This window comes from Saccoglossus kowalevskii, chromosome 8, assembly GCF_978046115.1.
Source record: "Saccoglossus kowalevskii chromosome 8, keSacKowa6.1, whole genome shotgun sequence".
NCBI lineage: Eukaryota > Metazoa > Hemichordata > Enteropneusta > Harrimaniidae > Saccoglossus > Saccoglossus kowalevskii.
This window is the reverse complement of record NC_140648.1, coordinates 15,449,679-15,476,715: the sequence shown is the minus strand read 5'-3', so window position 1 is coordinate 15,476,715 and position 27,037 is coordinate 15,449,679. Positions and strand designations below refer to the sequence as shown.

The 27,037-nt window shown below is 38.2% G+C and overlaps 5 protein-coding genes and 1 pseudogene across 5 annotated transcripts; 1 reads left to right on the top strand and 5 right to left on the bottom strand.

Moving 5' to 3' along the window:
• Positions 1 to 4,140: 4,140 nt before the first annotated feature.
• LOC146739342 (sperm-specific protein PHI-2B/PHI-3-like) lies at positions 4,141 to 4,671 on the bottom strand. Its single transcript, XM_085502716.1, has one exon. The coding sequence runs from the start codon at positions 4,624 to 4,626 to the stop codon at positions 4,141 to 4,143; it is 486 nt and encodes a 161-aa protein (XP_085358842.1). The 5' UTR covers positions 4,627 to 4,671.
• A 6,069-nt stretch (positions 4,672 to 10,740) lies between these two features.
• Positions 10,741 to 11,271, bottom strand: LOC146739341 (histone H1.8-like). The gene has a single exon (XM_085502715.1). The coding sequence runs from the start codon at positions 11,260 to 11,262 to the stop codon at positions 10,741 to 10,743; it is 522 nt and encodes a 173-aa protein (XP_085358841.1). The 5' UTR covers positions 11,263 to 11,271.
• A 407-nt stretch (positions 11,272 to 11,678) lies between these two features.
• LOC146739340 (sperm-specific protein PHI-2B/PHI-3-like) lies at positions 11,679 to 12,209 on the bottom strand. The gene has a single exon (XM_085502714.1). The coding sequence runs from the start codon at positions 12,150 to 12,152 to the stop codon at positions 11,679 to 11,681; it is 474 nt and encodes a 157-aa protein (XP_085358840.1). The 5' UTR covers positions 12,153 to 12,209.
• Positions 12,210 to 15,364: 3,155 nt separating this feature from the next.
• On the bottom strand, positions 15,365 to 15,901 carry LOC102808350 (histone H1.8-like). Its single transcript, XM_006820242.3, has one exon. The coding sequence runs from the start codon at positions 15,890 to 15,892 to the stop codon at positions 15,365 to 15,367; it is 528 nt and encodes a 175-aa protein (XP_006820305.3). The 5' UTR covers positions 15,893 to 15,901.
• Positions 15,902 to 18,722: 2,821 nt separating this feature from the next.
• LOC100376530 (histone H3) lies at positions 18,723 to 19,133 on the top strand. Its single transcript, XM_006820236.1, has one exon. The coding sequence runs from the start codon at positions 18,723 to 18,725 to the stop codon at positions 19,131 to 19,133; it is 411 nt and encodes a 136-aa protein (XP_006820299.1).
• Positions 19,134 to 21,956: 2,823 nt separating this feature from the next.
• LOC102808464 (uncharacterized) lies at positions 21,957 to 26,836 on the bottom strand (annotated as a pseudogene).
• Positions 26,837 to 27,037: the final 201 nt, after the last annotated feature.

Sequence of the window (27,037 nt, the reverse complement as noted above, 5' to 3'; positions counted from 1 at the left end):
CTGGTAACATATGCTTAGGAACTCCCTTCATCCTCTTCAGCTTCCCCTTGACCTTATTGGAATAACTTTCATCTGGACCGACCATCTCTGTGTCTTCATTCTTTAGCTTGGTGCTGCAGACTTCACGTAAACAGGTGCAATAATTGGCAAGTGATTGACGAGAAACTCCAGTCTCAGCACTGATCTTCTTTGTCGGATAGTCCATAGCCCATTTTAAAATTATTTTCAAAAAAACGTCCAAACGTGAACGTGACTTGGAAAAAAAAGATCCATGTCTAATTGAGAATCGGTTTCGAAATTTTTCGCAATCCCTATTTAAACATCGCCAATTAAATCCGTCAGTACAGGTTTTAGCGGGAGACAAAACCATAGGCCGAACACAAGAAAGACAATTTTGTTCCGTTGCCAAAAGCCTATGTTCCTTGAGGAATGGTATGGTTTCGTCAATACCACGGATTGCGCTAGCCTGTCGATAAAAGGCCATATTGAACTAAACGAAATAGAAATGAATTTAGCAAATTTAAAATTGAATTAAATAGCAAACCTGAAGCCGAGTGGAATTGAATTAAAAGTTATGGAATTAGTAGTAGAATGGAATAAAGAACTTGAATAATAAATAATAATAATAAAGTATGCCAGGAAAATAAACGAGCGTGTTTGCTACTAGGAGTACCCGAGTCGAAGAAGGTCAACAGACCAATGATGGTAATGTGACAAACTTGCATTTTTATACATTTTTATATATGGCAATGGAGGTACTACTCTTTCCAACCAATAGTAATTGTTTATCAATGTCTTTGGCGGTATTTTCCCGTGAAAATAACTTACCTTTTCGATATGACTGAAAAAAAATGAACGTAACAAAGAATGTAACACCTCCAACAAAGAACATAACACTGTCATGAATTTGTTTTCGCGTATCTGTTGACCGACTTAATTAACTGATTATTAGCGAATTGCTGTGTTATGTCTGTCATCGTGTAGGCCTATTTGAAGTTTTGGACGGAACTTGGCTCAGTGATTTGGAACTAATTACAAGATACCGTCGCTATTCTGACATCCGTAGTTATTAATGTAGTGAACGATTAATCAAAAGATATGACGTATTCAGTACTTAGTGTGATTGGCTTTATGATTGAAGGTTACGCCCTAGAGTCTTTTTACTGCTTTGTAATTGGTTAGAGTTTTGAAAATGAATAAAGAGAGTTTGAGTTGGTCTTGGCGAATACTCCACGAGAGAGGCAGTCTGAGAGTCCTGGAGAGTCCAGGGGCGAGCCTTGAGGCAGTCCAGTCTTGGGCGAGTCTTGGGTCAGCCTTGCGAGAGTCTTGGGGATTTTTCCCCAGGGCGCTGTGTCTGATAGAGTGCTCGATTGACCGACTAAGACGAGAGCTGAAACGTATTTCGTTGTGTGTGTCTTATTTGACTGTAAAGTTAAAGTGACTTTCCCGATCCCGTACCTCAGGGGGACGAGATAGAGAGACGAGACGAGTTCCCCCCTGGCAAGTGTGGAGAACCCCCGAGAGAGAGATTTTCCCCCTCACAACACCTCAAACAATACTTGCTAATCGAGGCGGCGCGTCTGACGCTGCCATCCAGCGTCCTGCTTCACACTTAATTTCACACTACTTATGGCGTTAAAATGACGGGCCCATTCATCTCTGATTCTTACATCTTGGTTTTTATACATGCATATGTGTATATGCAGTGTGTTTATTTATATGTCTAAGTACAGACAATGTGGGTTTTGTTCCGTTGATTAACGCAGATTTGCATTAAAAAGGCAGGCTTCGATAATTTTCATTTTCAAAACGAGACATATGCTCCATATGTGCAACACAAGTACGAAATAAGTCAGTTCATACACAAGTATTACAAATAGTTGCAACGCTATGCAAATTTGTTTCTGATGCATTGATGATGTCTGGTAGAAGTGGATGGTCGCGTCCCATGACACCAAAGCAGGCCATTGTTCTCAGTTATTAACACGTCAAATTCAGCGCGTTTCATTCATTTTTTTGGCGTACCACACTATTTTATACTTCCAGGAACAGAACAACCGAATGCACATTTGAATGAGTGAATTTCAGTGACTTTGGTAAGTGTTATGATTTCTTATGTTGTGTGTTGCGTATTGATGACAACCGGTAGAGGTCAGTGACCGCGTCTCGTGACCCGCAAGTGACCCTTTGTCGTTGGTAATTAACATAAATTGGCGGGCTTTTTTGTAAGTCTGTTTTGGTACATTTTCAACCCAAACAATGTACAAACGCCCTCTGGCGACGTAATGTTCATGAAACATAACAGCGAAAATTTTAACAACGAATTCAATATCTGTGACGATGTCTCATAATAATAATATAATGACTCCTATGAAGTGTGGTTAACACTTGCCAAATAAATTATTAAGTAACTGTTTCATTTCATATCAGGTAAATTTGATATCGCGTCTTATTCAATTTTCGAGCTATACAATTTCTTTGTAGGGTGCCACTGATACTCTAAACCACAGTCCCTGGATAGAGGAACTGTGTCTAAACGTATAAAGGGCTTACGATGATGTATGATATGTATGATATCAGTTTGCAAGATGAGGCCGAATATGTCGATGTGGTTTCAATATGATCAATGATCAATATTCATGAAATATGCCTACGTCAAAACAACACAACACAGCGGTAGTTCTCTTTTTGGAGGATGTGGTGGCCCTGAAAAGTGAGATTTCAAGATAATCTGCTTGGTGTAAATTTATTTTCTCCTGACCAAATGACGGTATATTATTGTTGTTTGGCGCACTGGCTTCAGATATAGATTGACAGAATAAATGAAGTTCATTGATATGACCACTTTTGTCTGTCAAAATAACGAATAACATTTTGTATTACCTCATTTATAAACATTTGAGAACGATGTATGTTTCGGTTTTGGTATTGCTAAATTTATTTAACTTGTTTCATTTCGTTGCATCACGAAAAGATATTCATGACTTATAGATTGTGTTTCCTGTTTTCTTTTTAGGCATCTGTAATATATGGGGCTTATGGTTTTGAAGTATCGTGAATAACAAATTCTGATACGCAAAAAATATAAACTGGCACCATGTATTCAGTACATCAGTTGCAGGATTTGGCGCCATTTTTTTGTAAATACAAATGAACTTGTTCACACGTTTACTTTCAATGGTGGTTGTTGGTATATGGGTTTTGTTACTATGGTGATTGGCGTCCTAATTTTAAGACCACTAGTATAAACGTCAAATTCTGAATTTGTACTACAATGGAGTGTGAACGTGTCACTGCAGCGAGTCTCAAAGACGATTAACGCCTCTGTCTTGTATAGCCAAGAATAAGAATAACACTCTGGTACATGGAGCTAAAAAAATGTCTCCATAGTCAGTAGCACCAACTTAAAATACTACATAACGCGCAGGTATAGCCTTCATGAATTATACCACATCATTCTATGCAAATAAAGTATCACTAGTGTTTATTTCGGGCATATGGGATGCGGTGTAGATGTGAACATACCTGAAAGTATACTCAATTATTTAAATAAAATATTTCCCATATTTTACACAGAAGTGAAAGTTTCAAACTTGTTCCACCAAATTAATTATTTTATTCGGAAATTTCGCTATATACTGTGCGTGGCCTGGGGAAAAGGCAAAGACAATAATTGCACACTATCCTGTTGCAAGACGTGATCTTACAAATACGGGTTGTATTTCTTTTTAAGCAATCATGGTGTATCACATTACTTAAAATTATCCTACATTGGGGTATTTTAGCCACGTTTAATAAACTTTATCCGGGCTGGTCAGACAGGATTTTTTGCCCACGGGTATTCAAAGTATTCAACCCACTCACTTATGTTTGGAGTACCGCCGAGGGCGCAACTCACGCGATTCGACAGGCAAAGCCGAACGATGTACGCAGTATATTATTATAATTGATTTCACGTTTATTTCAACACCCCCCGTGCAATCGACTGAGCTGATGTGAACATGTTACTGCGACAATAATCATAACTTTATTAGACACTAACCTTATTAAAACACAACATTGACTTATTACGATATTCCCTCTCGGAGGATGTGATGGCCCTGAAAAGGGCCGTTTTGTTTAGATGCATTATGTGCATTATTACTTTTTAGTCACTTTCTTAGCGACTGGCTTCTTTGGCTTCGCTGTCTTTTTGGGAGTTTTCTTCGTGATGGTTTTCTTTGTTGTTGCTTTCTTAGCCTTTGGTTTCGGTGACTTTTCAGCCTTCTTTTTGGATGTAGCAGATTTGGGTTTCTTTGTCTTCATCGTGTCTTCCGGCTTCTTGTCTTTCTTCGGGGTCTTCTTGACCGCCCTTTTCTTTGGTGTCGTCTTGTTAACCGATTTCTTCTTAGGCTTCTGTGGAAGTTTACCGAGACGAAGACGACCACTTACGCCATTGACATGCGAGTCCTTTGGACGTACCAACATACCGGATTCAAGACCAGTTTTGAGAGCGCGGCGTAGACTAGAAGTGAGGTGAGTAGGACTAACGGTGGTGTAGTGAGTCAGAATATAAGTCTTGATGGCTTGTACAGAAATTCCCTTTCTGTCTTTCAGCGTCGTGAGTGCTTCTACAACCATATCCATTGTCTTAGGATGACTTGCTACTGCCTTCGTCGTCTTGACGGGTTTCGATGAAGCGGAATCAACCATGGCGAAGTTCTACGAATGCTTTGACTGAATGCGAATATCAGGAGGCGCTACAATAGCAGCGTTGAATGAAATTTATCAATGGAGACGGGACTTTTGTGTACATTTTGTCGAACGTCGGAGAAGGCACATGTGTGAATTGGTGGTGCTGTCAACACGGTGCCAAATTTGTTTTTGTGTTTTGTGATTAACGTATGATTTCTTTACTGTAAAAGAAAGTAAATACAAACCCACTGTATCAAACGAATAGTGAGGTCTCAGACTTCATTCTGGTATGAATGTATCCTGGTTTCCACGGCAATTTCTGTGGAATTCACTATGATTTATGTGACGTTGAACTAAATCTAACTGACAATGTTTGTGTTCTGATTTAAATTTCTGATATAGATCATATCATTGTGGAATAAAACTGCTCACATATGAATTATGTGCGCAGATATCGTTGCTATGGACATTGTTGTCTGAATTGGACCACTATATCATGTGTTATTTCTATTTGCAAGAGTTTTCCCGTCCGTCAGAGATTCAAGATGATGGCCTCCAGTTTAATCTATATTGTCCACGTTGATTTAATTCTGTGAATTATACTTCTCAGCGAAGAATGGCGAAATTAGAATCTAGCGAATAATCGATTCGTTACTAGTAACAATAAGAGTTTTTTTCACGTAAGGTGCAAACCGAACGTCTGCTATGACCTTTGCCTTGTTCTAATGTTCGACGTATAACGCAGGATCTCGCAATGGACGGAAAATGGTCTATACAGCGGACCACAGCACTATCGTCCAATTCTTCAAAAAATCTTTCAAATAACAGTGAATTACATCAATATAGCTTTATAATCTTAGAAGTCAACTAGACTCTTATAAGCGGTCTTTGATGTTTTTCTAATAACTTCATGCAAATTTTGATGAATTTGTTAAGATGGCCGAGTTGTGAAATGTGGCTTTTTATTAAGAACACGTGGGTTGTGTAAGTAAACTACACCGAATATACAGCATGGTAAATTCTTCAAATCAAAGCAATTATAGTTTGTGACAACAACATGGACGACGATAGTTATTGCGCCCTCGCCGACGGATTCACTGACTATGGCTACTATTCAGATACAGCACAGCATACTAATGGTATTAATATTAATATTTAATACTATTTGATAATAAACTATTTTAGAAAGTAGAAAATAATCGCCGATATTTTACCAGTATTCGTTCGATGCGTGCTCTACCTGTAACTATGGTGGTTAAAATGGGACGTGCATTTGCGTGCATTTGCGCTTTACAATATTTACGAATACTGCTAGGTTCGCTGCCATAACATATATAGTCACTACCAAGACAAAATAATAAAAGTGATTTTTTAAACATCGTTACTAACAGTCGTCCATATTATTTTTCCAAAGTATTCGCTGTGTTATTTATTTCACATATAACCACAGTTGATGCATTCGGTTGTTTCACTATCATGGCTTTGATCAAGAATAGAACAAAGATCAAATCAACCCAACTAAACTACGCTGCCAACGGAATGTCTTTGTTATTCTGATGTACCTGGGAAGCGGGCGTTAAACGGTCGTTCAGGCTTGAAATGATAACACATTCACACTCGCCGGTGTATTGTACGTTTTGGACACGATTGTTTGTGATATAACAATTAAGAGCTAGTAACCATGGTAACAATGCCCACATGTCCACAGCGTACACGTTTCAACAAGTAACAAAAAATGACACCAAATCACCGTTGATATGTAATGCAACAAATTAACATTAAATGTTTTATACTTTATGAGTACTTTTACAAAATTCATTGAGTGTCCCTGTCTTTTCCGGACATCTAAAAACATGGAGGTACAGAAAATAGGCGTTAATCATCAAGGCCTTGAACAGTGACACATTCATGTACGGTTTCTGGTACGTTGTACGTATCGTCAGTACATAGTTCGTGACTTTACGATTAAGACGCCAATCACTACAGAAACAATACAACCGTGTACCTACAACTATCATTGAAAGTCAACGTTTTAACAAGTAGCCACAAAATGGTGCCAAATCATCATGGTGTTTGTTTCCATATCATCATTCCGCTAGTTGCCGAATGCAAATGGAAGATCAAGTTTTCAAGTTAATTTCCTAAATCCAAAATGTATCCCTTAGTCATGAATGTCCAGGGTAAAAGGAACTCGCCAACACCATTTAAGAAGAAAGTATTTGGCGAAGGTTTGTGAAACGCGGTCATTGCTAATTATTGGCAAAACCTATTATTTGTTTGAATAAACAGAAAAACGGGACGTTTCGGGTTTAACACTTCGTCAGCTTTCTCGTCGTTGTTGACGAGTGTTGAACATTGTTGAAGTTCTCACGGTTTCAAATGAGGTTTGGTATATTAGTATTTCGTGCATGTCCTATTTGTTAATTCTGTTGCAACGGTTGTCAAGTTTGGTATACATAATAACACTTATCAGTATAACGGCAAACACGATAGAATTTACAGTAAAAATGTGGAAAGTTTTTTTTCAAATACGTTATTTCTCAATTCAACAATTTATGTTTAGTCAAGTAAAATTGTCGATTATAGTGTAGTTGAGCTTGAGTTCCAATCCGGATTCAGTCTTCCCGGGTTTCAGCCAATTAAATTTCGTTAATTCTAGCCAATCACAGCTGTTCATTTCTGACCAATCACCACACCTCGCCTAATAATTTCTAACCAATTAGACTATCCCTTTTATGTTGCTGACAGGTATAAATAGTGGCCACCACTTTGGAAATTCAACAGAAATTGCCGTGGAAACCAGGATATATTCATACCAGAATGATGTCTGACACCTCACTATTCGTTTGATAAAGTGGGTTTGTATTCACATTCCTTTATAGTGAAGAAATCATATTTTAATCACAAAACACAAAAACAAATTTGGCACCGTGTCGTGACAGCACCTCAGCATATGCCTTCTCCGACGTTCGGAAAAATGTACATAAAAATCCCGACTCTAGTAATGAATTTCATTCAACGCTGTTATTGTAGCGCCTCCTGATATTCGTATTCAGTCAAAGCATTCGTAGAACTTTGTAAACAACACAACCATTCAAACCAATAGCTGCAATAGAGTAATAAGTTTGTTGTCGGCATTTGAATTATAACACTGCATACCTTGTCGGTACGATGAAAAATGAATGTAGCACCTTATACACAGGCACACAGCAAGTTAATCGTTTCTGCGTGTAATGCACGTCGCCTGACACCCTGTCAGGATAATAAAATGCACTATCCAAAAATAGCTTCATTTTTACGAATATGAACGAATATATGTTTGATAAGTAATGAAATCACTAATACGCATGTGCAATGATTCTTATTGCACGCACACAAACGTGAATTTAGAATTTAATTGTTTCATCGAACGAACGAAGGCTTGTACTACAGTACACTATTACGGTGTTCATTTCGTTACTGCCAAGCCCACTAGGGTTTATGTGGCATGCCATGGTCAAACACAGAGGGCGCATTGTTACACTATGATCTATTATCATAACCGTAAGCAGAAAACTCAAATATTCTATCATTTTTTTTTCGGGTTTCACACTCTTTGGGTCAATTTTCAGCCAAGACGTAACGTTACGTTTTAGCAACGAATTAAATATATTTGACGATGATCTCATACCAATAATGTAATGGCCCGTATGAAGCGTGGTCAACACTTGCCAAATAAAATATTTCAGGTAAATTTGAGATCGCGTCTTACTAGTATTCAATTTTTGAGCTACTAGTATACAATTTCTTTGTAGATTGCCACTGATACCCGTATAAAGACTTACGATGATGTATGATATGAAGCGTTTACAGTCTTCTAAATACTACAATAGTCAGTTTGCAAGTTGAGGCCGAATATGTGACTGTGGTTTCTTATGATCAATACTTTCAAACAATATTCATGAAATATGCCTACGTCAAAACCTCGTTAACGTTATTGGCCTGTTTGGTACGCAGTACGTACGCTTTACCTCGTTGTCGTTATTCCTCTACAGTGGCAAGTGATAGCATGGGGTTCCTCGTTTACGGTTCTAATAGTAATGTCGCAAACGCATTACGGAATTTGATTATTTTTAGGGAAAACTGAACAACGTAGATTTATTTTGGGGCGTTTTCTTTTATACTTGGGGAATTCTAAGCTAAGAGTTTATACTCTTAACCAAACACACAACACAACGGTAGTTCTCTTTTTGGAGGATGTGGTGGCCCTGAAAAGGGCCGTTTGATTCGTGTACGCCAAGGCATACGATTTAAGCACGCTCGCCACGGATACGGCGAGCAAGTTGGATGTCTTTGGGCATGATGGTGACACGTTTGGCGTGGATAGCGCACAAGTTGGTGTCTTCGAAAAGACCGACAAGGTAGGCTTCGCTGGCTTCTTGCAGGGCCATGACGGCGGAGCTTTGATTGGTTATAATAAACGTAATGTCATTGGCTGACATTCGAGAAGAGAGAATCCGGATTTGTACTCTAGCTCAGCTATTTTATACGGCTTTTTAAAACTTTGTATGAAAATTACTTAGGCACGCGGAATTATGTTATTTTGTCAAATCTACAACATGTAATGCATGGTAACGAAAACAGAGAGATTTCAAGATAATCTGATAGGTGTAAATTTACATTCTCCTGGCCAGATGATGGTATATTATTGTTGTTCGGCTCACTGGCTTCAGATATAGACTGACAGGAAAAATGCATTCCATTGATATTACCTCGTTTTCCGGCTTGTGAACATTTGAGAACAATGTATGTTTCGGTTTTGGTATCGCTATCTCCCTTCCCAGGCAAAATTTATTGAATTTGTTTCATTTCGTTGCATCACGAAAAGATATCCATGACTTGTAGATTGTGTTTCCCGATTTCTTTTTTGGAATCTGTAATATATGGGGCTTATGGTCTTGAAGTATCGTGAATAACAAATTCTGATACACAAAAAATATACAGTACATCAGTTGCAGGATTTGGCGCCATTTTTTGTAAATACAAATGAACTTGTTCACACGTTTACTTTCAATGGTTGTTGTTGATATATGGGTATTGTTACTATAGTGATTGACGTCCTAATTTGAAGACCACTATTATAAACGTCAAATTCTGAATGTGTACCACAATGAAGTGTGAACGTGTCACTGCAGCGGGTCTCAAAGACCATTAACGCCTCTGTCGTGTATAGCCAAGAATAAGAATGACACTCTGGTACATGGAGCTAAAAAATGCCTCCATAGTCAGTAGCACAAGGGAACTGTAATGAGTTACAGCTCCCTGGTAGCACCAACTTAAAATACTGCACAACGCGCAGGTATAGCCTTCATGAATTATACACATCATTCTATGCAAATAAAGTATCACTAGTGTTTATTTCGGCCATATGAGATGCGGTGTAGATGTGAACAAATCTGAAAGTACACACAATTATTTAAATAAAATATTTCCCATATTTTACAGAGAAATGGAAGTGTCAAACATGTTCCACCAAATTAATTATTTTATTCTGAAATTCCGCCATAATCTGTGCGTGACCGAGGGATAAGGCACAGGCAATAATGTCACAGTGGAAGTGGCCCAGGTGGTAATAATGACACACTATCCTGTAGCAAAACGTGATCCTACAAATACGATGTGTATTTCTTTTTAAGTAATCATGGTGTATCACATTACTTACTACACTGGGGTATTTTAGTCACGTTTAATAAATTTTATCCGGGCAGGTAAGACACCATTCCAGGATTTTTTGCCCACGGGTATTCATAGTATTCAACACACTTGGGTTTGGAGCACCGCGGTAGTAGCAACTCACGCGATTTTGAAGCTACGAATATGAACGAATACATGTTTGATAACACGTTTATTTCAACACCGCCCGTGCAATCGACTGAGCTGATGTGAACATGTTACTGCGACAATAATCATAACTTTATTAGACACTAACCTTATTAAAACACAACATTGACTTATTACGGTATTCCCTCTCGGAGGATGTGATGGCCCTGAAAAGGGCCGTTTTGTTTAGATGCATTATGTGCATTATTACTTTTTAGTCACTTTCTTAGCGACTGGCTTCTTTGGCCTCGCTGTCTTTTTGGGAGTTTTCTTCGTGATGGTTTTCTTTGTTGTTGCTTTCTTAGCCTTTGGTTTCGGTGACTTTTCAGCCTTCTTTTTGGATGTAGCAGATTTGGGTTTCTTTGTCTTCATCGTGTCTTCCGGCTTCTTGTCTTTCTTCGGGGTCTTCTTGACCGCCCTTTTCTTTGGTGTCGTCTTGTTAACCGATTTCTTCTTAGGCTTCTGTGGAAGTTTACCGAAACGAAGACGACCACTTACGCCATTGACATGCGAGTCCTTTGGACGTACCAACATACCGGATTCAAGACCAGTTTTGAGAGCGCGGCGTAGACTAGAAGTGAGGTGAGTAGGACTAACGGTGGTGTAGTGAGTCAGAATATAAGCCTTGATGGCTTGTACAGAAATTCCCTTTCTGTCTTTTAGCGTCGTGAGTGCTTCTACAACCATATCCATTGTCTTAGGATGACTTGCTACTGCCTTCGTCGTCATGACAGGTTTCGATGAAGCGGAATCAACCATGGCGAGGATTACTTACTACACTGAATATTTTAGTCACGTTTAATAAACTTTATCCGGGCTGGCCAGACACCATCCCAGGATTTTTTGCCCACGGGTATTCATAGTACTAATATTCAACACACTTGGGTTTGGAGCACCGCGGAGGTAGCAACTCACTCGATTTTGAAGCTACGAATATGAACGAATACATGTTTGATAACACGTTTATTTCAACACCGCCCATACAATCGACTGAGCATATGTGAACATGTTACTGCGACAATAATCATCACTTTGTTAGACACTAACTTTATTAAAACACAACATTGACTTATTACGGTATTCCCTCTCGGAGGATGTGATGGCCCTGAAAAGGGCCGTTTTGTTTGGATGCATTATGTGCATTATTACTTTTTAGTCACTTTCTTAGCGACTGGCTTCTTTGGCTTCGCCGTCTTTTTGGGAGTTTTCTTCGTGATGGCTTTCTTAGCCTTTGGTTTCGGTGACTTTTCAGCCTTCTTGATCTTTTTGGATGTAGCAGATTTGGGTTTCTTTGTCTTCACCTTGTCATTCGGCTTCTTGTCTTTCTTCGGGGTCTTCTTGACCGCCTTTTTCTTAGGTGTCGTCTTGTTAACCGATTTCCTAGGCTTCTGTGGAAGTTTACCGAGACGAAGACGGCCACTTACACCATTGGCATGAGAGTCCTTTGGACGTACCAACATACCGGATTCAAGACCAGTTTTGAGAGCGCGGCGTAGACTAGAAGTGAGGTGAGTAGGACTAACGGTGGTGTAGTGAGTCAGAATATACGCCTTGATGGCTTGTATAGAAATTCCCTTTCTGTCTTTCAGCGTCGTGAGTGCTTCTACAACCATATCCATTGTCTTAGGATGACTTGCTACTGCCTTCGTCGTCTTGACGGGTTTCGATGAAGCGGAATCAACCATGGCGAAGTTCTACGAATGCTTTGACTGAATACGAATATCAGGAGGCGCTACAATAGCAGCGTTGAATGAAATTTATCAATGGAGACGGGACTTTTATGTACATTTTGTCGAACGTCGGAGAAGGCACATGTGTGAATTGGTGGTGCTGTCAACACGGTGCCAAATTTGTTTTTGTGTTTTGTGATTAAAATATGATTTCTTCACTATAAAGGAATGTGAATACAAACCCACTGTATCAAACGAATAGTGAGATGTCAGACTTCATTCTGGTATGAATATATCCGTTATGTTTAATGTGACGTTGAACTAAATCTAACTGACAATGTTTGTGTTCTGATTTGAATTTCTGATATATTTCATATCATTGTGGAATAAAACTGCTCACATATGAATTACGTGCGCAGATACCGTTGCTATGGATATTGTTGTCTGAATTGGATCACTATATCATGTTTTATTTCTATTTGCAAGAGTTTTCCCGTCCGTCAGAGATTCAAAATGGCGTCCTGCTTGATATTCTTCCTTGACCAATAAACAAATATTTAAAGAGAAGCGTGAATTGCCCGAGTAGCAAAATAAATGTCGGCTTATTCAATTTGCGAAAGAAGCAGGGTCAATATTCAATCAATATTACATATGTACTGCAGTTTATTTTGATTCGTCTCTGAAATCAAAATCGGTATTTCCACAACCCATATGCAAATGAGGTCTGAGAGCAAACAAAGTAGTCCCTTCAGGAGTACCGTTTTTCTAAATAAACAATATTTAGAAGTACAATATTTTCCCCTTGGGGTACATGAATATACTTGCCGAGTGAAATGAAATTTGAACAACAGTAATGGTACTTTTAGGCAGTCACTTATTTTGAGTCAAACTAATTTGCATAGCACCCATGCAATAATGTTTTCGGTATTTTCACGGTCGATATGCAAATGAACATGTCAGATGTACATCACATAAAATACTACGATTGGGAGAACTTAGTGTATGTTGATCACCTGGAAATTGAGTTATATAAACCATGAAGGGCTCTGGAAAGACCCACCTGCAGTAAAATCAGCGATTACTATAGAGCCGCAACCGTTGAACATCGAGATACCAGGAGGTTTCTGCTGGCGACGTTGCAGCGTTACTGAGTTTCAAATAAAGATTATTAGCGTCAAATGAGCAACATTTTAACCGGTAACCAAGACTCATTCAATCCACGACCAGCAAGCAATATCACAAAAGAAGTTGTAGCTTGCAGCTCAGCGACGACCGCTGTCGACGAAAGTCATCCCGTCTGTGGAGTACCCAGTTGCACGGCTTGTTTGCCAATGCACAATTCTGTGGAGGAACTTTTAACTTCAACATAAACTGTGTAATAGTATCATAATCGTCCAGTTCAAGTTCTGGCTCTGTCGTGGCCCCAACTAAACGTCCACGAGTAATTTATTCGGACAGTGATTCAGATTAGACATATAATTATTTTATTTCCACACGAGTTCTACACTGGAACGCGCTGCTAGGGCGTAACACTGTCTTGGAACATATTAATGGACAATGTGGTTCCCCGATCTAAATTCCATTCGATTTGTTGCACGTTCTTTCTTTAATATGAAATAATCAAATATGGAACATATGTAATAATAACAGAACCCCACACCCTCCCCGTGGCTTTCGTTGCGTATGGAAGTTATTTTCACTCGAGATGTGGTGTATTCGCTTCGCTCGTGAAAGTACGGCCACAGGATACACCGCATCACTCGTGAAAATAACTTCCATACGGTATGACGGTACATTATTGTTGTTTGGCGCACTGGCTTCAGATATAGATTGACAGAAAAAAATAAGTTCATTGATATGACCACTTTTGTCTGTCAAAATAACGAATAACATTTTGTATTACTTCGTTTTTAAACATTTGAGAACGATGTATGTTTCGGTTTTGGTATTGCTAAATTTAATAAATTATTAACTTGTTTCATTTCGTTGCATCACGAAAAGATATTCATGACTTGTAGATTGTGTTTCCTGATATCTTTTTTCTGAGTATGTAATATATGGGGCTTATGGTCTTGAAGTATCGTGAATAACAAAATTTGATACACAAAAAATATAAACTGACACCATGTATACAGTACATCAGTTGCAGGATTTGGCGCCATTTTTTGTGAATACAAATGAACTTGTTCACACGTTTACTTCCAACGGTGGTTGTATGTATATGGGTATTGTTGCTATGGTGATTGGCGTCCTAATTTTAAGACCACTATCACAAATGTCAAATTCTGAATGTGTACCACAATGAAGTGCGAACGTGTCACTGCAGCGGGTCTCAAAGACCATTAACGCCTCTGTCGTGTATAGCCAAGAATAAGAATGACACTCTGGTACATGGAGCTAAAAAAATGCCTCCATAGTCAGTAGCACCAACTTAAAATACTGCATAACGCTCAGGTATAGCCTTCATGAACGATACCACATCATTCTATGCAAATAAATAATCACTAGTGTTTATTTCGGGCATATGAGATGCGGTGTGAACATATCTGAAAGTACACTCAATTATTTAAATAAAATATTTCCCATATTTTACAGAGAAGTGGAAGTGTCAAACTTGTTCCAACAAATTAATTATTTTATTCTGAAATTCCGCCATAATCTGTGCGTGACCGGGGGATAAGGCACAGGCAATAATGTCACAGTGGAAGTGGCCCAGGTGGTAATAATGACACACTATCCTGTTGCAAAACGTGATCCTACAAATACGATGTGTATTTCTTTTTAAGTAATCATGGTGTATCACATTACTTACTACACTGGGGTATTTTAGTCACGTTTAATAAATTTTATCCGGGCAGGTAAGACACCATTCCAGGATTTTTTGCCCACGGGTATTCATAGTATTCAACACACTTGGGTTTGGAGCACCGCGGTAGTAGCAACTCACGCGATTTTGAAGCTACGAATATGAACGAATACATGTTTGATAACACGTTTATTTCAACACCGCCCGTGCAATCGACTGAGCTTATGTGAACATGTTACTGCGACAATAATCATAACTTTATTAAAACACAACATTGACTTATTACGGTATTCCCTCTCGGAGGATGTGATGGCCCTGAAAAGGGCCGTTTTGTTTAGATGCATTATATGCATTATTACTTTTTAGTCACTTTCTTAGCGACTGGCTTCTTTGGCTTCGCCATCTTTTTGGGAGTTTTCTTCGTGATGGCTTTCTTTGTTGTTGCTTTCTTAGCCTTTGGTTTCGGTGACTTTTCAGCCTTCTTGATCTTTTTGGATGTAGTAGATTTGGGTTTCTTTGTCTTCACCTTGTCCTTCGGCTTTTTGTCTTTCTTCGGGGTCTTCTTGACCGCCTTTTTCTTAGGTGTCGTCTTGTTAACCGATTTCTTCTCAGGTTTCTGTGGAAGTTTACCGAGACGAAGACGACCACTTACGCCATTGGCATGAGAGTCCTTTGGACGTACCAACATACCGGATTCAAGACCAGTTTTGAGAGCGCGGCGTAGACTAGAAGTGAGGTGAGTAGGACTAACGGTGGTGTAGTGAGTCAGAATATAAGTCTTGATGGCTTGTACAGAAATTCCCTTTCTGTCTTTTAGCGTCGTGAGTGCTTCTACAACCATATCCATTGTCTTAGGATGACTTGCTACTGCTTTCGTCGTCATGACAGGTTTCGATGAAGCGGAATCAACCATGGCGAAGTTCTACGAATGCTTTGACGGAATAGGAATATCAGGAGGCGCTACAATAACAGCGTTGAATGAAATTTATCAATGGAGTCGGGATTTTTATGTACATTTTTCCGAACGTCGGAGAAGGCATATATGCAAATTGGAGGTGCTGTCACGACACGGTGCCAAATTTGTTTTTGTGTTTTGTGATTAAAATATGATTTCTTCACTATAAAGGAATGTGAATACAAACCCACTGTATCAAACGAATAGTGAGGTGTCAGACTTCATTCTGGTATGAATATATCCTGGTTTCCACGCAATTTCTGTTGAATTCGTCATGTTTTATGTGACGTTTAACTAAATCTAACTGACAAAGTTTGTGTTATGATTTGAAATTTCTGATATAGATCATATCATTGTGGAATAAAACTGATCACATATGAATTATTTTTGCAGATATCGTTGCTATGGACATTGTTGTCTGAATTGGACCACTATATCATGTGTTATTTCTATTTGCAAGAGTTTTTCCGTCCGTCAGAGATTCAAGATGATGGCCTCCAGTTTATTCTATATTGTCCACGTTGATTTAATTCTGTGAATTATACTTCTCAGCGAAGAATGGCGAAATTAGAATCTAGCGAATAATCGATTCGTTACTAGTAACAATAAGAGTTTTTTCCACGTAAGGTGCAAACCGAACGTCTGCTATGACCTTTGCGTTGTTCTAATGTTCGACGTATAACGCAGGATCTCGCAATGGATGGAAAATGGTCTATACAGCGGACCACAGCACTATCGTCCGATTCTTCAAAAAATCTTTCAAATAACAGTGAATTACATCAATATAGCTTTATAATCTTAGAAGTCAACTAGACTCTTATAAGCGGTCTTTGATGTTTTTCTAATAACTTCATGCAAATTTTGATGAATTTGTTAAGATGGCCGAGATGTGAAATGTGGCTGTGTATTAAGAAAACGTGGGTTGTGTAAGTAAACTACACCGAATATACAGCATGGTAAATTCTTCAAATCAAAGCAATTATAGTTTGTGACAACAACATGGACGACGATAGTTACTGCGCCCTCGCCGACGGATTCACTGACTATGGCTACTATTCAGATACAGCACAGCATACTAATGGTATTAATATTAATATTTAATACTATTTGATCATAAACTATTTTAGAAAGTAGAAAATAATCGCCGATATTTTACCAGTATTCGTTCGATGCGTGCTCTACCTGTAACTATGGTGGTTAAAATCCGACGTGCATTTGCGTGCATTTGCGCTTTACAATATTTACGAATACTGCTAGGTTCGCTGCCATAACATATATAGTCACTACCAAGACAAAATAATAAAAGTGATTTTTTAAACATCGTTACTAACAGTCGTCCATATTATTTTTCCAAAGTATTCGCTGTGTTATTTATTTCACATATAACCAACCAGTTGATGCATTCGGTTGTTTCACTATCATGGCTTTGATCAAGAATAGAACAAAGATCAAATCAACCCAACTAAACTACGCTGCCAACGGAATGTCTTTGTTATTCTGATGTACCTGGGAAGCGGGCGTTAAACGGTCGTTCAGGCTTGAAATGATAACACATTCACACTCGCCGGTGTATTGTACGTTTTGGACACGATTGTTTGTGATATAACAATTAAGAGCTAGTAATCATGGTAACAATGCCCACATGTCCACAGCGTACACGTTTCAACAAGTAACAAAAAATAGCACCAAATCACCGTTGATATGTAATGCAACAAATTAACATTAAATGTTTTATACTTTATGAGTACTTTTACAACATTCATTGAGTGTCCCTGTCTTTCCCGGACATTTAAAAACATGAAGGTACAGAAAATAGGCGTTAATCGTCAAGGCCTTGAACAGTGACACATTCATGTACGGTTTCTGGTACATTGTACGTATCGTCAGTACATAGTTCGTGACTTTACGATTAAGACGCCGATCACTACAGAAACAATACAACCGTGTACCTACAACTACCATTGAAAGTCAACGTTTTAACAAGTAGCCACAAAATGGTGCCAAATCATCATGGTGTTTGTTTCCATATCATCATTCCGCTAGTTGCCGAATGCAAATGGAAGATCAAGTTTTCAAGTTAATTTCCCAAATCCAAAATGTATCCCTTAGTCATGAATGTCCAGGGTAAAAGGAACTCGCCAACACCATTTAAGAAGAAAGTATTTGGCGAAGGTTTGTGAAACGCGGTCATTGATAAATATTGGCAAAACCTATTATTTGTTTGAATAAACAGAAAAACGGGACGTTTCGGGTTTAACACTTCGTCAGCTTCCTCGTCGTTGTTGACGAGTGTTGAACATTGTTGAAGTTCTCACGGTTTCAAATGAGGTTTGGTATATTAGTATCTCGTGCATGTCCTATTTGTTAATTCTTTTGCAACGGTTGTCAAGTTTGGTATACATAATAACACTTATCAGTATAACGGCAAACACGATAGAATTTACAGTAAAAATGTGGAAAGTTTTTTTTTCAAATACGTTATTTCTCAATTCAACAATTTATGTTTAGTCAAGTAAAATTGTCGATTATAGTGTAGTTGAGCTTGAGTTCCAATTCGGATTCAGTCTTCCCGGGTTTCAGCCAATTAAATTTCGTTAATTCTAGCCAATCACAGCTGTTCATTTCTGACCAATCACCACACCTCGCCTAATAATTTCTAACCAATTAGACTATCCCTTTTATGTTGCTGACAGGTATAAATAGCGGCCACCACTTTGGAAATTCAATAGCCGTTGTCTTGAAGAATTATTGCATCAACATGGCACGTACCAAGCAAACCGCACGTAAATCTACCGGTGGTAAAGCACCACGTAAACAGTTGGCAACCAAAGCCGCCCGTAAGAGCGCACCAGCCACCGGAGGAGTGAAGAAACCTCATCGTTACAGGCCAGGTACCGTGGCTCTTCGTGAGATCCGCCGTTACCAGAAGAGCACAGAGCTTCTGATCCGCAAACTCCCATTCCAGCGTTTGGTCCGTGAAATCGCTCAGGATTTCAAAACCGACCTTCGCTTCCAGAGCTCCGCCGTCATGGCCCTGCAAGAAGCCAGCGAAGCCTACCTTGTCGGTCTTTTCGAAGACACAAACTTGTGCGCTATCCACGCCAAACGTGTCACCATCATGCCCAAAGACATCCAACTCGCCCGTCGTATCCGTGGCGAGCGTGCTTAAATCGTATGCCTTGGCGTACACAAATCAAACGGTCCTTTTCAGGGCCACCACATCCTTCAAAAAAGAACTACCGTTGTTGTGTGTGTGCTAAGTTGTCAGGGTAAACTCGTAGTTTTTCCCAAGTATGTATGTAAAGAGACATTATTAACCCAATATAAATTCACGTTACACGCGTGTTATTACAAGTATATTCCAAGTTGTCTGGGTTGACGACCTTTTATTTTATTTCCGTAGCTACTTCATTTCAGAGATAGCTTGGCTTCAGAGGGTCAAATCAGAAATATAAAATGACGATGTGTGTACCTTCAAAATTTGTCATGATACACTTCATACGAAACTGCCTTCAAGTTGTCGCCCGTCATTATTTGGAATCTCAGGTCGCCCTCATGCCGCGAAAAATCCATTATCGAGTATGGCGCATATAAATGCTGCAATGAAGCAGTCACACAACGTGTGATTTGGTCACATAAATACGTTACAACAATCAGATTCAAACTCGGATACAACATAATGTTATACAAGTGTTACAAATATGTTGATGAATATATTGGATTATGATTTAAAATGCTATTCTTGTAAAACACAGATAAATATTCTTTCGATAAACCAATGACATTCTCTAAACGCACGTGCGTGGCTTTTTGTTGGTATATACATGAAAAATGTGTGTGCGTTGTACTGTTGACGAATACGATACAAAGTGCTGAACGAGCTACATGTTTCGATAAATCATATTCCATTTCGAACTCAATATCTAACACAAATTTTCAAAAATACACATTTTTCGTCTATATTACCTTTTCTTGAATTTACCTCCACCATGAAACCAAAACCAAACAAAATTCGGAAATATAATTTTCGTTTTTAATGCCATATCCCTTCTTGGAGAATATTTTTGATTTGTTTGGGGATTGTCTATTTCACTGGAGACGGTACTGCTCAGATGTGCAACGAATAATGTTAATAACTGCCCCATCGTCGATTTTCTCCATACCGCTCCCCCAACAAGATGCGATATGTACGAATTCATGCAACGTTGATATTGATACATTGGACTGTGATTTATAACCGAAACCGTTGTTCACATAGCACACATTTGAGTATTTGAGGAAACAATGCTTATTTTTGTACGTACAATAACAATCACTACACATGCGTATTCGCGGTTTTGATTTTCCATCTAACGAATATTGTTATGTGACCTGCAAACGCAACATTTTTAGTCTATAATATAAAAAAATAATCCGATTTAGTCTGAAGTAGAAAATATGTTTTTGACTATACGACATGTTTTAGGCAACACCCTTCACTCTCTTCTTATTGGTTGATTTCGAGCATGCGTATGGACTCCATGGCTTCATACACACGCTTGACACTGCAAGCTTTGCGGAATAAATCACCAGGTATACCTGGGCTGATTTGACGTGTGACCTTAACCATTCCTCTAACATACTAAGACCGATAAGAAATCCACCAAAATAACATGCCAACTTCTTAAAGCCGTGTCATAAATTTATAATAAATACGGTTACCGTAATAGAAAAAAGAACACATGTCTTATTGTAGAACAAAAGTGGAGTGAAAAACAATATTAGATACACTTTTAATACTTAAAATTATATATGCATGTTGAAAGACACTCCATGCCGTACATGAAATTTAAGATCTATTCACACTATTAATATTTCGGAGATTTGACATAAAAGGGACATAAAAATCACTCAAATTTGCTTACAAAGGTGAAAAATTTTATTTTGCATACTTGCATACTGCAAGGTCATACACAGCGAACAATGTAATTTGCGATACCGGAATCTCCATGTAATTTGTCGCTATAATGTTTGTCAAATTTTCACAATTCCCTTTCCAAACTTGTGTTTTACAAATTTAGCATATACATATTAGGTTTGTGTCGACTGAAGAATATAAATCATGACAATACTAGTTTTTAACAGTAGTTTTAACATTCATGTGTACCGTTGTGTTTTGGTATTTTAGTATATATATGTTAAATATGCTCCACTTATAGTTGTGAGACGAAATATTAAAAGTGCACAGCTAACACTTTCTGGAACGCCACTTTAAGATTCCGGTTTCCTTGAACTTGTAAGTATACTTCACTTCGAACATGAGTGCGATTAACATATTTTTGACCTTTGCAGCCTTCAAAGTTTTATGTAAATTAAAATGGTAACAATTTAAATATGCAATATATTTTATATGACAGTATCACAACTAGTTATTTCTAGAGCATTAATTTAAAAATGGACGTTTTTTTTTTATTACGCGTGATGTGCATTGATGAGCACATGAATGTGCGAATGTCTGGCGGCAGTGAACAAAAATGTAGTTTAACAAATATGGGAGTTATCATGTTTACTGCTTAACTCCGATTTTATCAACTACATCCGTAATTTTGACTCTTTGATTGGCGAAATTTAAATGGAAATAAAAAAATACAGTAAATGTCAATATATTCACAAATCTTTGTATGTCAGATTTCATGAACGTACAGGGATGACTGTCTTATTACCACACGAGAGCTTTTGTAAAATTTCGAAGAATATTTTCAGCTGCACAGGGATTGTGTAATACAATTCCCCATTCGTAAACAACCTCAGTATATGTTGGATGAAATTGCATTCTAATAGCTATATGTGATTTTCGTGTAAGACACGAAAAGACGCGGATCGAAGTCCAATGATTTCAACATGATTTTTTTAGTCAAATTCATTCAGCAGTAATTAGTGCAGTATGCCGACTACGACCGTTTCTTATACACAAACCTCAAATACGACTGACAGTGCCACGTCATCATGTCAATTAGTTACTCGACACAGATCCCCAGCTATCGATACCAAGATGTTCCAGTTCTTCTGCCAAACTATTTTCCCCATGCACTCGAAGAGCATTGATCATTTTTTCACGGGACATTTTGATAATTGCATCGCTGCTTTTATATTTATCTTTCCACATGTGCAGCAACTTCCATAACTTCTGCTTATCGTCCATACTTTCTTCATCGATGCTTTTCACGGTCGTGAGTGGAATCCCTAAATTCGGTGCCAGGAGTTTCCACTTCTCGGGTTTCAGCTTCTCTACAACAATGTCGACAGCCACGTTCACTTCTCGTCCTGTGCAGGGAAGACATACACTGCTTATTTGTCACAATTAAAGGACACTCGTCGTCGCGCCGCGTCCTGTTCGAAACGGGACACATAGTGACGTATACAACGCCTGTAAAATACATTGTATGTTTACATGAAATTCGAACACGCGCTGCGCGACGACCACTGCCCTTTAAGACACCAGTAAGGTAATCTTGTGTGGACGACAATAATAAACTCAACTGCTATGCTGTTTCAATTGGTATTAAGAGGAAATAAATTTAAGTTATGTCAATATCATATAAATATCAATTACTTTGTTAAGTAGATTTTATATAGAGAATTATAGAATGAAATTTTAATTTAGAGACGTATACAATTGTTATACTCACGCTTAATTGCAGCTTCTTCTATCACTGAAACATGGAGTGGATTAAAACTTTAAATTAACTCCACAAATATAATATAATATAATATAATATAATATAATATAATATAATATAATATAATATAATATAATATAATATAATATAATATAATATAATATAATATAATATAATATAATATAATATAATATAATATAATATAATATAATATAATATAATATAATATATAGTATTAAGTCGAGGCTTGAAACAGAATATGAATGTTTCCGGATCATGAACTAACTGCCTGAATTTGAGATTATGTGGACGGTAGAGGATGCACTATGTAAAATCGAGGATAACACACTTCGCATTCTACTGTAAACATGGCAGGTACGATCTATTTAAAGCAGGAAGTTGCTTTGTCTTGTTGTTAAACATCGATACAAACGAACATCATTGTATTTACAAACTTAGCACACGCACAGGAGCCAAGAGTTTTGTCCTCTTGGTGGGCTATCATTGCACTAACCTTCTTTTCTATATTCACAATCATCCATCATTGTTTGCACCTCAGATAATTCTCGGGGAAATACCTTCCACTGACCATGTGCAGCCATGTTTAACTCTTCCCTGCATCCAGTATCACGGGGACAGATCACTCTCAAATGGTTGTTAAATCTCAGGTGTGGCCATTTATTGCGTATTAGATCTCTCAGTCTACCAATAACATCATCATTCAAGACATCAAAGGTTTTACCCAAATCAGTCTTTAATTGTGTTTGGATGACCAGTGATTTGCTACTCTGACCACGTGGTTTTTGGACCATTACTACCACAGGCGTTCCTTTTATTTCACAGTGGAATCCATCTTTCCATTCCTTCTTTACATATTTGTGTATCATGCACACAAATTCACTCATAAGCCTCTTTGGAAACACCCATGGAAATGCCAGTTTGGTTTCAAACACGGGCATGAAGTTAACCGGTAATTTCATTGTTGATGTTAGAAACATTGGGAATCTGACAACTCTGGGAGGAGCTTCATGATCCTCGAGTACATGAAGAAATGATTCATTGTTGCCTTCTGGAGATACGTCATAACAGATACCAAAACCTACTAACACATCAAGCACCAACTTTACAGCATCCTCATCAAGTTCCAAATGATTGATGATGCAATCCCGTATTACATCTTCAGATAAAATAGCTTTCTGTGTGAATGCTTGCCGTACCACACCAAATGTAATGTCTCGATACCCATGTGGAAAGTTGTTTTGGTTCAATAAATCTTTCTGGTCTTTGCCAAGGAATGTTTGAAGGATATCAGTTAAAAAATCGAGGTTATGAAAGATGTACTCGTTGAGGCTATATATTTTGGAGTAATACTGAACTACACCAACTCTCCTCATATATTCAATTGCATCATCCACTTCATGTGTTTTCAGTCCAGATTTCTTTCCAATAGCTTCAAATTCTGAATAGGTCAATCGAACTCTTGTCAGTGGATCATGATCCTCTTTCTTGTTCACTAATAACTTCTCAAATCTTAACATTTTTGTGATAGATGGAGGCTTGTTGTCTTTGAAAAGAGATTGATCATCAATAGGAAGAAGGCGGTTATCTGGATTTTGAACTGTATCGAGCAGCTGCTGTTCACAATACTTAATGGCAGATTTGCCTTCAAAACCACTGGTGGTATACTGATTATGTAATACTTTACACGGAGATGTAAAGACCAAGTAATCTCCTTTCAATTGACTCTTCATTTCATTAAACATTTTCTTTAGTCTTTCTTCAATAAAAGAAGCACGCTCTAAAACTTGCTGTTCAGTCAATCTGTCGCCATGGGTACCAATGATATTAATGATAAATTCACCACCAATGCACGTGAAAATGTCTTTGATCCAGGATGCAATGTGAAGCTGAAATGTCTCATCTGTGATTGGATAGTATTGCTCGAGATTCACAATGATGGTATACAAAGCGTTTGGTACATAGAATAATTGGTATACAGATTGAAAGTTGGTGGTACCACTGCAATCTGTCACGGAAATATCTATATCATCAGCTATTGGCCAGATAACACTATCCATGAAAGCTACTCCATTATATCCAAGCTGAATCTTTCCAAAGCTTTCTTCATTTGACCACTTGTCAACATCAGTCTCATTATTATTAACTTTGTCATCAGTGTCTTTAAACATTCCAGGTTGTCGGACACTATTACTAAGAAGGTTCTTGAGAAGCGTGCTTTTACCTCCTCCCTGGGAACCAATGAAGAACATCTTCCCTCTTTTGATTTTTGACAAATCTGGTGGTTCGGGTCTATTCTCTGCCTGTTGAATGTCACCTAATATTTCTGTCAGTGGTTTAGTCTTGTCTACCGTCTCAGGAATATCCCGTAAGAGATTTCCCCCTACAAGGATTTGTGCCTTTGGGGCCTCCATGTCAGATGTGGCCTTTCGGCTTTCAAGTTCTGCCAGACCCTCGGGTAGGAAATACAATTGGTTGTCTGATACATTGACTTTCTGAAGATTCTCCATATTTTGAATTGTTCTGGGAACTGAACGGAGACGGTTGTCACTAACATCAAATGTGTGGATTTTACTACAATGTTCTTCTGGGGTTGGTATTTTATTTGATATGGTGTGGATTCGGTTTCCTTTTGCAAGAAATACTTCAAGATTATCATGCTGAAAAACAGCAGCTGGCACAACAACCAAGTCGTTGTTTTCAACACTTAACACTTTCAAATTCTGTAGACTGAGAACTTCAGGTACGGCTTCCAATTGATTTCCGCCCACATCTAGATGCACTAGGTTCGGACTCTGTAAACACTCTATTGGAACGCGAACTATCTTGTTGTTACTCAGGTTAACTGTTTTGAGATTCTCCATTACATCAACATCATCACCGACATTTTTAACATCAGAAATTTCATTTCCTGACAGATCCAATATTTCAAGACATTTAGAGTCACTCAACTGGTCAGGAAATTTTGTTATCTTGTTATTGGAGAGCTTCATTTCCTTTAACTGTTCACAAGAGACAGTGGATGGTAAACTCTCGATCTTGTTGTCTTCGGCATCAACTATTTCAAGACAGTTCATGTTCACCAGTTCCGTTGGAAGTGACTCCAGATTATTGCCTTTTAGAGAGATTTTCTTCAGTTTGACCATCTTCTTGAAGTTGATATTCGACACATCTGTCAGCTTATTGCCATCTAGATGGAGTACTTCCAGGTATGGTTGAGCAAGAGACACGGGCAGAATTTCAATCTCATTGTAACGTACTGACAAATAGCCTAATTTCATCTTATTGAAATGGACTACTGTAACATCTCCAAGAGAGTTATGGTCCAAATTAAAATGCTTCAGACTGCGTAACACAAGTACGGGGAGCGTTTTGAGTTCGTTAATTTGTAGGAGACAGTGTTGTAACTGTGTTAAGTTATTAATAGTGCTTGGTATGCATTTGATATTGTTTCCCTCCACATTCAGATGTGTGAGTCGGTTCATAAGGCAGATTGTTTCAAGTATACCTTCCTCTTGCTCGCTGATGTCAATATCCAGGTGGTTGTTGCTAATATCTAGATATTCAACGCTTTTCAGAAGATTTCCCAAGTTGTGTGGGATAGATAGGCTGACACTACTATCAAGTGAACACATGCTTCCAAGTTTTAGAGTTTTCAGCTTTGGTTGTCCTGTCAGTATTCTTTCCTCCACAACAGTGACTCCATTTTTACTCCAATCAAGACTGAACAATTGTACACGGTTGATGGTTTCCGGGATGTGCACATGTCAAGCATGTTGCTCGCAACAAGGAGATGTTTAAGTCTAGGTAATGTGAACAGCTCATCTGATAGACTACGGAATTTGTTCTCACTGACATCGAGGTGATGAAGATACTTTGCACTCTCAATGCCGAATATGTCCTCGAGTCTGTTGCCCTTCAGTTTTAAAGTGTTGAGATGTGTAAGCTCAAATAGCTCATATGGAACCCACGAAATGTTATTGTAGCTAAGATCGATGCATCTCAAGTGTCTCATTAGTTGAATGTCCTGGTGAATCGTGTTTATCCTATTATGTGTCAATTTTAACGTCTTAATGTTGCTGTCATCGTCTTCGAATAGTTCATCGGGTATTGCCTGTAGTCCTTTGTTATTAACTTCATACTTTGGACTTGGTTCGTCAACGTTTTTCTTGTTTTTAGATGCTGCACTGCCCATATTTGTTGCACGGATTATGTTGATATTGAGAACTCGGAGTTATCTGCATCCTGTCATTAAAATATAATTACAACATTATGTGTGTGAATTAATTGGTTTGAGGACATACATATTTCAATATGGGTAGTACACAAATTATTGATTTTGATTTCATTGGACTTCTTATTAATTCACATCAAAATAATGTTCAAACAAATAATG